The sequence below is a fragment of the Branchiostoma floridae genome, chromosome 10 (assembly GCF_000003815.2).
Source record: "Branchiostoma floridae strain S238N-H82 chromosome 10, Bfl_VNyyK, whole genome shotgun sequence".
In the NCBI taxonomy this organism is placed as follows: Eukaryota; Metazoa; Chordata; class Leptocardii; order Amphioxiformes; family Branchiostomatidae; genus Branchiostoma; species Branchiostoma floridae.
Genome location: NC_049988.1, coordinates 13397004 through 13409886, shown reverse-complemented (window position 1 = coordinate 13409886; position 12883 = coordinate 13397004). Strand labels below are relative to the sequence as shown.

Below are 12883 nucleotides of genomic sequence, written 5' to 3'. Positions count from 1 at the left end.
GTCACCTACTTACAAATAACCATGTAAAATTGAAACGTTATTCAGTTGATATAATGATATGAGGGGGATAAATTAATGGTAGACTGCTCTTCGAATTACAAAATTTGAGAGGCCAGACTACGATTACGGGGTAATTTTTAGGCTATATAACGTTTTACATGAAACATTTAGGCTAGATCACGCTTTTCGTGAAATGCAATGGCTACGCTTTACGGTAAAATTTCCATCCTCACTACAAATTAAGTGAAATAAAAAAAAAAGCTTCCCTACGAATGACGCGTACGGGAAATTAAAAAGGCCTGCCTTCGCCTTACGGAAAAGAGCCTACAGAACCTCTATGATCAGGTAGGTTACAATTGGAAGCAAATCTTCAGCTAAAATAAACAAGTCAGACACACTGTTTTACCTTCTAGCGGCTCGTGGCCACCCCCTACACTTGGCCTCGTCCCAGTACCAGCCGTTGTTCTCCAGGTAGTCCGTACAGACGATCCAGGAGTGGGCGGCGGCCAGGGCAGGCAGCCCGACAGCCAAGAGCGCGAAGAAGAGCTTCATTTTCGGCAGGACGCAAAACTGCTCACAACTTCCAAAGGTCTCTGTGTTTCACAGCAACACACTGACTGACCGACTTGAACAAAACTGACGGAGTCTAAGGACTTGGGGTTATTTTATATCAAACTGGGCAGGAAGTCCTCCTATGTAATATTACTCATACATTCCTAAGGCTTATCATCAGGCAGTGTCTTGGAGTTCCTTATTCTTCCAATGTCCTTAAATGGAGATGGTTTCACTTCCTGGTTTCTTACATTTTCCAAATATGGTGCTAGTTTTCTCTGGCTACGTCACCAGCACTATGAGACAATGCTCCCCTGTGAATAGGAAGGAACTTATCTATGATGACAGAACCATTATGATAGTGCACATACTGTAAATGCATTTAAGTTCGCGGGGATTTAATTTCGCGGTAGCAGGGAAAAGGACTTTTCGCGGTGGTTTTGATTTCGCGATAACACCATAAACTGCAGTCTAATACCATAATAGGAAAATGTTCGCGGTGGTTTTAAGTTCGCGGTGAAGTGGTCACAGCGAAAACCGCGAACATTAATCCACCACGAACATTTCTGCATTTACAGTATTATAGCGCGAAGTTTCTTGCATGTGAACTTCTTACCTGTGACAGCAAGTGTAACAGGGTGCCCCTGTACATTATTGTAGCTTAGCTAAATTCCTTGTACTTTTTAAGATATCTTAACTCCAGGATAGAAAAGCATTGGTCACTCTACCGCTGACCTCTTCTGAGAAGGAGTCAGGGCAAGAGTAGGCGCTCTGATGGCAGCCATGAGTAACCCGAAGACAGCAGAAGCACATCTCCTGCAGAGAAGGGAGTATGCCTCTTCCTTGGACCACACCATATAAGGGCATGGTCAGGGGTTATCCTGTAACATCTTGGAAAGGGCTAAGGAAGTGACTCATTATGACGGAGATAAAAGAATGTACCTTTTTCTTAGAAATATGCACGTAGGCGTATGAGGAATTCTGCCCAAATGAGAAGACGAATGAACAAGTCGCAAAAATCTTATCGTTTCCAGGTTTCAGTAGCTTTGAGTAAGACGTGCCTACATACCGAATATCAATACATAAATCTATCCAGGCGTTCTCGAGTTATACTGCTCTTCTGAAACACACACACACACACACACACACACACACAGAGAGAGAGAGAGAGAGAGAGAGAGAGAGAGAGAGAGAGAGAGAGAGAGAGAGAGAGAGAGAGAGAGAGAGAGAGAGAGAGAGAGAGACTCACACACAAACACCCAAGCACACAAACGCTACCCAAGATACATGTATAACCTTCTTGGCGAAGAGCTTGACAACAAAATCACTGTTGCCAGTAGAGAAATATACTTCAGCGATTGAACGTATTATCATACTATCAGATGTACGGTCCTTATTCATAACTGTATTGTATCGAGAACACCACAACAATCTCCATTAGTGAAGTTATTTCCATATCATGTACTGAACTATAACCACCACACGAGCCAAGTTATTTGGATTTAGAGGCCTTTATTCGCTACCACGGGTAGCTGTATGTGCATCAGTTTGTTTTGTGTCTTCATCCAGTGATGACCTCGTTGACGGAAGGATCCACCGGATCCATGATCATACCGTCCACGATGTTGTGGATCTGGTAGAAGTCCCACATGTCTTCGGTGGAGCGACCCTGTATAAAAGGAACACGCATAACTTAGTAAATTGTCTATACTGAAAGAGTAAAAAAATATCTTAGTCTTGAAATATAATGAACTCCCAGAGTGCGCTTACGTTGATTGTCTTTGACTTAAAGACTTACGGGCTCCCGTGTCGTCCGACACATAAGCAGGCAGGTGTCTTTGCCTTTCAAGAGATAAAATTCAATCCTTTAGTCCCTATTCCCATCAAATCTGATATGATATGATACTGTGTATTGTGTATTGACGTCTGACTTGCATAACCAATCTAAAGCGAAAACCTGACAAACCGCAAAGCAGGCTATGAACAACAATCTTCAAGTCTTCACTGCACTTGATTTGCATTGTAGCTTGATTTTGGAAGAGTAATATAACTCAGGGAAGGTAAGGTTACCGTTGCCACGTAGAACGCGTCCCTCTCGGCCTTCGTAGCAAACACGTCAGCCTCCCAGCAGGTGGTGAAGGGACTGACTGCTGGGTCACGGATCCACTTCCAGACGAAGGTGTGGCGGCCTGAATTGTGCCATGACAGGTAAAAGGATGTTTAGAACAATTCGTTGAAAACAGAGAAGTAAAATGTGATACAAGAGAAATATTTGTTATTTTTTATGTGTAGAAAGAGCATAGAATTTTGAAAGGCATGACCTGGTTTCAAGTCCGTCGGGATAGTAAAGTTGTAAGTTCCCATGGCGTCCTCCGGATCCTCACAGAACTTAGGCACGTTCTGGAACCCAGGTTTCGGGTAGGTGGACAGAACCTCATCAGAAAGATAACGGCCTACACGTAACAAACAATTGCAAGGTGAAAAAACTGGCGACTGACTGTCTCGCAAAATCAAATGGCCCTACTTTTTCCGTTAGACGGGACATGAAAGCGAATCGAGTAATGTCTATAGGTCACATTTCCTAACCGGGGCCGGCCCGACCGGACAGCTTTCGGGAACGAAAAATATGATACAAAAGACACCAAGTTACACAAAACGGAAAAGGAGAGTCGTGGGCATGAATTGTGTTTATTTCTAGGTATCCATTTTTATTTTTTTGTTTTAAAGTAGCGCACTGGGCACCGGTTTGGAAATGCGACTTAGGCCTAAAATACAGAAAACGATTTATAAGTACTGCCACGTACCATAAGGCGACACCCCCATGTCCATGATTTGGATGAGTTTGGTAGAGTTGATACAGCAGGGGTCCTCGTTACCGTCCACCACAAACATCAGGTTCTCCCAGTCTATTTGGGATCTATATCTACAGTTTGATTCCGACACATGGTTCTAGAGTCCAATAGAATTCACGAATGTCAATAACAAAAACAAACAAACAAACAGTATTAAATCATAAGAGTGAAGCGCATATTCATCGGTAGAAAATATATTGCAATATTCTCATGAAACCTTTTTTGCCAACACAAATAAAAATGAAAATTTCAATCGTCTAATTGGTCATGATATCATATGCCTGACCTGTATCTATACCTCATCTGTATAGCCGATATAACCCATCTTCAGGCATGTGGTTTGGTTATACTAGAATGCACGACTAGTCACATCTAACCTTTGCTACACAATTAACTGCAAGCGTTGTTGAAAGCTATCGCCCCTGATGTCCTTGGTAGCAACGAATTCCACTCTACTTTCATATTGGTCGCACTAGCACCCATAACGATACAAGCATACCGAAATAGTCCGCATATAAGCAATTGAAAATTGTCTTACATTAGCGGGGTGGGTGAGGACGACCTTCTGCCCCTGGTAGTAGGCAGCCATGGGGGTGTCAGCTTCGTACCACCTGTCGTCATCTCTGCTCTTCTTACACAGACCCCGTTCCTCAGGGTGGTTGTCGAGGCGATGAGTGTAAGTATTCGTGGCTCCGAAGATTCCATGACGGAGGTTGAACCTGAAATGAGCATTGTGATTGGGAACTGTGAAGTTAAAAAATGTGTCGGGAGAAAAAAAGTTTTCGTATTTGAAAGTACCTTCAACCGTCATTTAATACGCAAATTCAAACTTTTCCAGCTTCCAGTAAACGACCAAATCTACATAGCCCATGTGATAACAGAGACGTGTGGACCAACATGCATCATCGCACAACTATGTGCAGACATGTCTAACTACATACGAATGCGGTGAAGGGAACAAAGAGATACAGATGCGAACACTCATCACATCGGACAACAACAATTCCCTGTCGTCGGATGTTACCCTCTGTCACAGTGTAACAACCCAAAGGGAAACATTGATTTACGTTGTGGCAGCTCGTGGCCATCCCCTGCACTTAGCCACGTCCCAGTACCAGCCGTTGTTCTCCAGGTAGTCCGTACAGACGATCCAGGAGTGGGCGGCGGCCAGGGCAGGCAGCCCGACAGCCAAGAGCGCGACGAAGAGCTTCATTTTCGGCAGGACGCAAAACTGCTCACAACTTCCAACTGTCTCTGGGTCTCATCCGTGCTTTATATGTATGCTAGAATGTGTGAGAACATTAGGAAGCTTTTACACCTGCAGTTTTGTTAGCCACCTTTGTTGTATAAATAGGAAGGACCTTATCTATGATGACAGAACCATTACATATCAAGTCATATCAGAGGTCTCAAGATTGTCATCCCGACGATGATAGTGCACTTATCATTGCGCAAAGCATCACCTATAGTTTATACATGTTTCTTTGATGTGAACTTCTTACCTGTGACAGCGAGGGTCAGGGAAATCAAGCCCATTTTATAGACAAACGCCGCTATGCATATGGTCCTTGCATGCATAGAATGTGGTGGAATTATAAGTAACGTCATATTTGCTTGTTCCACTTTCGTGTGTGAGAATAGACAGCTTCTGTCACATATTCATTTGCATTCCAAAGGTCAAACAAATTCAGCAAGACTAGGTTGCTATGGTCCCCGGGCGTTGTACACTGGGAATCACCCCTTTTGTACATTCGAGTACGCATGCGCGGGTCAACGTAGGTCTTTATTTACATTTCTGAAGGCCAGGAAATCAACCATTGCCTTTCCCAACATTCCCCGCGGTGCGAGGCTACGTCATTTCTAAGGGGCCTTCACCTTTGACATGTTACCCAGAATTCCTGTCGCCCGCGCAAGCTTACTCCGATGTGCGAAAGGGCTTTTCACATCCATCTCGCTTTGTCTCTCTTTCTCTCCCTCTCTCCCTCCCTATATATACATACATACATGTATATACACGCACACAAACAAGTGCATACACATAGCTTTAATCCGTTCATTACAGCTCGTGTTGCGTTAACAATCGAATCACTGACACGATAGTAGCGATCCTCACGTATCAAATAAATTGGCAGTTGAAATGTTCTGGTCAAAAACTTCGCAATATTTCTTCCAACGCCCTGTAATATCAGTCCGAAGATTGATCCATGGGTATGTCAAGCGCCTGTTAATGTGTGGCATTCAAAGAGCGCATGATATTCAACCCATGTCAGCTGACACGGTCGTTCTGACACCTATTTCTGTGCGGTAGATAAGAGACCATTATGGAAGGCGAACGTTATGGCGGAAACATGTAATGGTTTTGGGTCATGTATCAAATTGCCGATTGCCGAAAGCACCTGTTACTTGGCCATGGCCAAATTGACAGATGACACATCAGAGGAGTTAACCGGCCCAAAACTAAACAGTTGGCGAACTGTACTTTTGAGCCGGCCAACTCCTCTAGTGTGATACGAGTTGTGATCAATAAGTCACCCAGAAATGATATGTATAACTCAAATTTCGAGGCACAGATTCGCAGTCTGAAGCCTTTTATCAATATTTTACAAATTTCAAATCATAGCAGTGATTACTTCGTCTGTTTGAAAACCAGTAGGTAAGCTGAGAGAAAAACAAGGGTGAACTGTGATCAGATATGTGTGGGTCGAGTTCCCCATATCGTAAATGCTTTGATAACATTGTCGAAATGTTTTATAAGGATTCCCTTCGTATTTCAGGTAGAAAGAAGTAAATGTCTGACTTTCAGCAGAGAGGGATGATACGCACACCTCAGGTCGCAGCTCAATTGTCCATCTTTTTCTTTCTCTCTTACTATTGTTACAGGGTGTCGCCTGTAACGATAACGATAATTTGAATTTTGGTACACATTCATAAAAGACTTTATAGTTCATATCTATACTTCGAAATCTGAATTATGCTTATTATTTCTGTATGAGTTGCGCTTATTATCTCTCGTCCGAGACCCTATTGATCATCTCACGTATGATGTCTATTTGGCGAATTTCCAGGGAGTTCTGGTAGAGGCTAGAATACTTTAACGCGACCTGGGCATGTCGGCTGTCTACATGTCTGCAATGTACTATCATGTAGATCAGAAAAATAAACATTGCTGGATGATAGGCATGACAGGCGACCATGAGCTATTAATCGTGCAGCATACAGACTTGATGAAACCTTATATAGACGGCCCGTGGGGAAGCAACAGCCGCTGATAACAACATGGTAACTTGAGACAATGAGAACTGGAGTAGCCGGACCAGTCCATTGTCAAACGAGGGGGGGGGGGGTACTTACTGAAAATCTCAGAGACTAGAAGTCACTTTTAAAACCTATATAGTTTTATTGACTAACTGCTTCCTTCATAAATTCTGCTTGCGATTTAAGGAACAAATCAAAAGCTAAGGCACTAGGAATCCAGTTCAGAAAACCTTTCAAATCCCTGTTCACTTTGAACTGGCTGAACCATACCCCATAACGGGAACGTTTGATGGTTTTTACTATACCGAATGACATGTTCTGAGCCGAACATTTTCCAACATGGTGCACTACGACGAGATCCTTAAACATGTTGGCGAGTTCGGAACGTATCAGAAGAGGATGTGCCTGTTCGCGTACCTGCCGAGTTTGTCGGTCGGCATGCACATGATGGCCATGGTGTTCCTAGCGGCCACGCCGGGGCACCGATGCAGGGCCCCCGAGGGTGAGGTCCTGGCGGCCCGCTACAACTGGACCGAGCCCGAGCTGCTGAACATGACCATTCCGTGGATGAAGGACGACGATGGGAAATGGGTCTTAGACAGCTGTAAAAGGTTTGTCATTTACTTGTCCGACAATTGTTTCCGACAGAATCTATAACGAGGTCGAGTCAAATGCTGTTTTTGTTTGTCAAAGGCCAAGTAGACAGACAGACAGACAGACAGACAGACAGACAGACAGACAGACAGACAGACAGATAGACAGACAGGCAGAATAAAGCGTGTTAGAAAGACGCATATATTAGAAAATTTTATGATTGACCTTAAGATCAGTTTGTAGATAACATCTGCTGGGAGATGACGGTCTAATACATGATGTTTTTCTGCCCTACATGTCGGGACATGGATTATTGCGCAACTGTGTCTATTTAAAGACATAACGTTAAGAATGTATGGTGTAACATGGAACACGGTCCCAGGTCATCCCAATATCTGAAGTTCTGACTTGTAATTTCACTTGTATTATTTGATTATTCTAGTATATATAACCTGCTAAGTTTGTACATGTGTATTCTGTTTACGTTTCATAAATCCCTTGGAAATCAGTCTTATTCGACTGAAGGAATGACCATATGTGACCAATATCGATAGATAAAAAGAATAAAGTAAAGTATTTTATCTGAACATTCAATCGACATTGACCCCGAAGGTACGACCTGACGACTGTGGAAGTGAATGACAGCTCCGCAAACCGATCTGAGTGGAACGTGACGTCATGTGACGCAGGCTGGACGTATGACCTGAGTCAGTACAAAACCAGCATCACAATTGAGGTAAGTGTTGCGAGGTGAAAAAACTAACAGTATGTACAATCACAGTAAGAACTAGGGGGCCCAAGCATACACCACTCCCTCTCACAAGAGCTATTTACCACTCAAAAATCACGACCGTATCATGTCCGGAACTCGAGATATCAAATAAGGAAGTTCCGCTGCAGTACCATAGCAAGCCGCTAGGGCCATAGCAAGCCGCTAATCGTTTCAAGGTCTTCATGAAGACCTACACACGTACCAAATATGATAACACAACCCATCAAGGCTTTCTGGAGTTATGCTGGTCAATTACACATAAACACACACACAAAACACACACACAAACACACACACACACAAACACACACAAACAAACAAACAAACACACACACACACACACAAACACACACACACACAAACACACACACAAACACACACACATACACACACACAAACTCATACACACACACAAACACACAAACACACACATACACACACACACACACAAACTCATACACACACACACAGCCACACACAACCACGCACACACACAAACACGCACAAACACACACACACACACAAACACACACAAACACACACACAAACACACACACACACACACAGAGAGAGAGAGAGAGAAAACAAGACTATGGACACAGATGAAGCATCACGCTTGCCCGTATGTCTAACAATGAAAGATAATCATTTCACACTGCATAAACAGTGGGCTCAAGCTTTAAGCCTCATTATGTTTACCTTCATAGGCCATCGTTGTAATTTTGTTGTTTTTGTGACAACGTCATACGTCATCAATTGTTCTTTGCCCACAGAATGATATCGTCTGTAGCGACAAGTGGCTGGCGAGCATGGCCCAGTCCATTTTTATGCTGGGGGTGCTCGTAGGATCCATCACTTTCGGGGACCTTTCAGACAGGTAGGTTTACAAAGAAAACAGAAATCACAGTTAGTGTTGAATATTTTCTTTGGAATTTATATTTTTGCTGTTTTGTTGTTGTTGAGAAAATTGATCCCCTTTACTGATAGCGGCTGATGGTAGTTTTGCAACACAAGTTTTATTGAACTTAATGGCACTACTGCCAACTTTACAGAACAATGTCATAGTGTAATCTTTTTGTTGATATAACTGTTAACAGTATTATGATGTCTTCCAGGTTTGGCCGGAAAGTCATCATGGTCGTTGCCAACGCTCTTCTTGCCATCTCCGGGATAGCAACTACGTTTGCACCGAACTTCACCGCCTTTGTCATCCTGCGGTTCATCGTCGGAATACAGTGCATGGGGATCTACCTTGTGAACTTTGTGTTAGGTACAATCCACAAATTTTAACGAAGTCGAGGTTTCTGAAGTTCTTTGTTCTTCTAACTGTAGATCACTATAGATGCACGTAGTGACGGTGTATCATGCTGACATCATGTAGATCAGAAGTCATGGGGATCCTAAAACCGCTATCAGTGTCCATGTAGATAAGAAATAGATTTGATTGTGTACTACATAATTGACGTTTAATCTCCATGCAGATGTTGGGAGGCTAATTCGTTACGTTTTCCTTGCTGCCCGATTTTCTCTCAAATGGAGAATCACTCAGGCTACCAGGAAAATTTAACGATGTAGCCCCGACATCTTTTTGTAGACTAGTTGTCTTTAAACATTGCCATAAGGAAAATTCTGAATAATAATCCAGATGAGGGATCGTTTTAAGATAGGCTTGGCTTTATTTTTCTTAAGGATGTTCCTTGGTTGTATCAATCATTCCGTGCACGCGTGAAGAGAATGGGTTATAAGTAAATATTGCCCTAGGGAAATTGCTATTGGCCAGTTCTCAGTCCCCTATGATTTCCGGGCTTATCTCTAATATTTGAAATGTTTCATGCAGTTTCAGAGATAGTTGGCCCATCAAGACGAACTTTGGCCGGCACTCTCGACTATGCGTCATTCACCGTGGGGTTCATGATGCTAGGCGGGATAGCATACTTCATCCGTACTTGGAGACACGTGCAGCTGGCGATGTCTCTAACCAGCGTTCTGTGGATGCCGCTGTGGGGGTTAGTATCACTTTGTTCACATGCGCTTTTGAATTACTGCATAACGTTTAAGGTGGTTATTTGAATGCTGTAACTTCTGTATTAATTTCTTAATTACGTATCATAGGGTTATCAAATATCATTATGATTACAATTACTATCATAATTGGTTCAATCCACGAACACTGAATTACATTGCAGCAGCGTCTTCTGCTGTGCAGTCGTCTGAATTACGCACTTCAGAATGGTACATATGCAACTATATAATACAATTGCAGGGGAATGCTTATCATTCATACGTCAAACAAATAAAAAAACTTCTTATGATACAATGTAGTGGAAGAAGACTGCAATATTTGATAAAAAGAAATGGGAGATGCTTTCATGATCAATTCAGATACATGTACATGTAGTCAAAAGTTATATGAAATATGGGATGGGGCTGTTTTTATAGCGACTGGTTGTCTCTTTAGCAATCATCAAAAACCGACAACAGTTGACGTGTATTTAATGGTAAAACAAATAAACTGAAACTGAAAATGACAATGACCAAGCGAAGAGTCTTAAAATTCCTCCACCCGTTTTCTACAGGGCTGTAACGGAGTCTCCAAGATGGCTGCTGGCGAAGGGTCGTACCGAAGAAGCGCGCGTCATTGTGGAGAAAATGGCGGCGACGAACGGTGTGAACTTTCCTCAGACATTGTGGGAGAAGATGTTGGAATCAATGGTAAACATGACTCTCAGATACACTGTCTTACAAGACTCAGAACGGTATATAGTAATCGCGGTCAATCAGCGATTTCACTGGTTTTATGCACAGTACGTGACGAACTGCACGGTTAAGGTGGTATCTCACTGCACTTTGGGCACCGGTGCGGCACAGATTACTCAACGAATTTCAGAGATAAAGAACGAATTTTCTTACGTTTTGTGTATTATGTTGCCTTCTAAGTCATACTTTACATATTATGCAAATGTAAATTAAAAAAAAAGAATCGGCGAAATAACATAACAATGTCGCAGTGAACGAACCCCGCAGTGCCACACCAGTGTCCAAGTGCAGTGAGATACCACCTTTAGAGCACATGACTTATAACCATATCTATTTATCAAATATTAATGTTCCTTCACCAATTGACCACACTTATACCGTGAACTTCAGGATACATCAGTGGCGACACCTGAAAATGGCCGGTTCTATTCCGCCCGGGACCTGATACGGACTCCAAACCTGGCAAAGATATCTGCCGTCATATTCTACAACTGGTATGGAAACTTTGCTTTAATTTGAAACCTGTAACCATTAACATAAATAGTTTTATAATTCTAGTTAAGTCTATAGATTGTTAACGATGGCGTCCATGAATCATAGGAACATAAGAACGCTGAGTATAACATCAGTAACTATGTATTACGTCTAACGTTACTATTTTAATTAATTTTTTTTGGTCTAACATGACCAATCAAAGTATCTCCGAGTCGATAGAAAGTTAGGACATAGAAAATGTAATGGATCAAATAATGATCTTTCAGTTACAGAGGTTTTTAGTTCTATTGTTTTGTGATTTTAATTCATGTAGAGGCAAATGACAGGCATGTCGAATTCGGGTCAATGTGTTCAAGTGACCGTAGGTTACATAATGACCTTGAACTCAACCTACCAACATGGCCGCCGCACAATGATGACTCATAGTCACGTGAGTATTTCTTCCCTCTCCCACTACACAGGGCCGTCACCATCATCGTTTATTACGGACTCTCCCTCAACACCTCGGCACTGGACGGAGATGATTACATCAACTTCTTTTTATCCGGGCTGATCGAGTTCCCCGCCCTCCTCATGTCCGTTATCGCGATAGAGAAGTGGGGGAGAAGGTCGACACACATCGTGCTTATGGTGGTCGGCGGGACGGCCTGCATCTGCACCGTATTTGTGCCATCAGGTAACAGTAAATTTGAGACTTAGACATTGGTCCATGAGTTTGCATGTCTTCCTAGTCCGGCGTTCTGTAACGGCTGAGTCATTACATTTGTAGCAATATATAAGAAAATGGATATTCTCTCCTATATTTAGGTCACATTTCCAAACCTGGGCCCGGTGTGGGAATGAAAAATAGGACATAAAAGAGAACGTTGTAAAACTTAAAAATATTTGGACATGAGAGCAATTTGCGATGTTTCCTGATACAAAATGCATTTCAGCGAACATCCCGGTCAGGCCCCGAATGGATATGTGACCATCATAACAAAGTTTAAATGTTCTATGTGATACATGGGTGTCAAACCTTTATACACAGCTATTCCTTTCTCTATCATCTTTTTGTGCACAGATCTGTTCCCACTGACCATGACACTGGCGATGATTGGGAAGTTTGGAATAACTGCTTGTTTAAACATCGTATTTATCTGGACGGGAGAAATCTATCCCACTGTTATCAGGTGAGCACTGCCTAGTACTGCATATACTAGAGAGTATCGTGTGATGTCATCGACGCATATACTGGTCCTTTTTAGTGTCCTAATTGCATTTTGTTGCGTCTGATTCTGGGGTGACCATTTTGGGGGCATTCCAGTACTTATTAATTACCATTGCTATTAATTGCTATTGCTATGATGATGCTATTAATTATCTGACGATAAAAGTATGAAGGATATTTGACAATAGAGACAAAGATGCAGAGAATGGAAAAGCAATATTTTACTGGAATACACATGGGAACAAATGTAATGGACAACGTTTCTTGTTATATGATCCTGTACTGTTGCTCTAAAATTCTTAATACTACACCCTTTGGCCTGGACTATTAAAACTTGATTCTTAATCACCAATGAAAGATATTCCTCACGAGATACTGACGAATCGACGCAAAAGG

The 12883-nt window shown here is 42.4% G+C and overlaps 3 protein-coding genes across 3 annotated transcripts in view; 1 reads left to right on the top strand and 2 right to left on the bottom strand.

The window, feature by feature from the left end:
- LOC118424851 overlaps positions 1-869 on the bottom strand; it is a 12805-nt gene extending 11936 nt beyond the window's left edge. The window contains exon 1 of the mRNA XM_035833660.1: positions 407-869. Coding sequence (XP_035689553.1) covers positions 407-552 — 146 coding nt within the window. The 5' untranslated portion in view covers positions 553-869. The remainder of the gene's footprint in view (positions 1-406) is intronic.
- A 1178-nt stretch (positions 870-2047) lies between these two features.
- Positions 2048-4617, bottom strand: LOC118424912. Its single transcript, XM_035833718.1, has 6 exons — positions 4472-4617; positions 3943-4123; positions 3357-3501; positions 2874-3005; positions 2623-2741; positions 2048-2221 (listed from the first exon to the last, which is right to left on the bottom strand). The coding sequence occupies exons 1-6, from the start codon at positions 4615-4617 to the stop codon at positions 2114-2116; spliced, it is 831 nt and encodes a 276-aa protein (XP_035689611.1). The 3' UTR covers positions 2048-2113.
- Positions 4618-6766: 2149 nt separating this feature from the next.
- On the top strand, positions 6767-12453 carry LOC118424911 (organic cation transporter protein-like). The gene is made up of 9 exons (XM_035833717.1): positions 6767-7270; positions 7866-7989; positions 8799-8902; positions 9141-9295; positions 9863-10031; positions 10602-10737; positions 11173-11276; positions 11739-11953; positions 12341-12453. The coding sequence occupies exons 1-9, from the start codon at positions 6999-7001 to the stop codon at positions 12451-12453; spliced, it is 1392 nt and encodes a 463-aa protein (XP_035689610.1). The 5' UTR covers positions 6767-6998.
- Positions 12454-12883: the final 430 nt, after the last annotated feature.

Bases quoted from the DNA above. Each gene is read 5' to 3' on its own strand.
- LOC118424912 (XM_035833718.1), bottom strand. From the start codon at position 4,617: ATGAAGCTCTTCGTCGCGCTCTTGGCTGTCGGGCTGCCTGCCCTGGCC. The intron at 3,006-3,356 runs GTACGTGGCAGT...TGTTACGTGTAG, and splicing joins CATGGGGGTGTCGCCTTATG to GCCGTTATCTTTCTGATGAG. The intron at 2,742-2,873 runs GTCATGCCTTTC...GGCACAATTCAG, and splicing joins CCCGACGGACTTGAAACCAG to GCCGCCACACCTTCGTCTGG.
- LOC118424911 (XM_035833717.1), top strand. From the start codon at position 6,999: ATGGTGCACTACGACGAGATCCTTAAACATGTTGGCGAGTTCGGAACG. The intron at 7,990-8,798 runs GTAAGTGTTGCG...CTTTGCCCACAG, and splicing joins AAACCAGCATCACAATTGAG to AATGATATCGTCTGTAGCGA. The intron at 8,903-9,140 runs GTAGGTTTACAA...GATGTCTTCCAG, and splicing joins TTCGGGGACCTTTCAGACAG to GTTTGGCCGGAAAGTCATCA.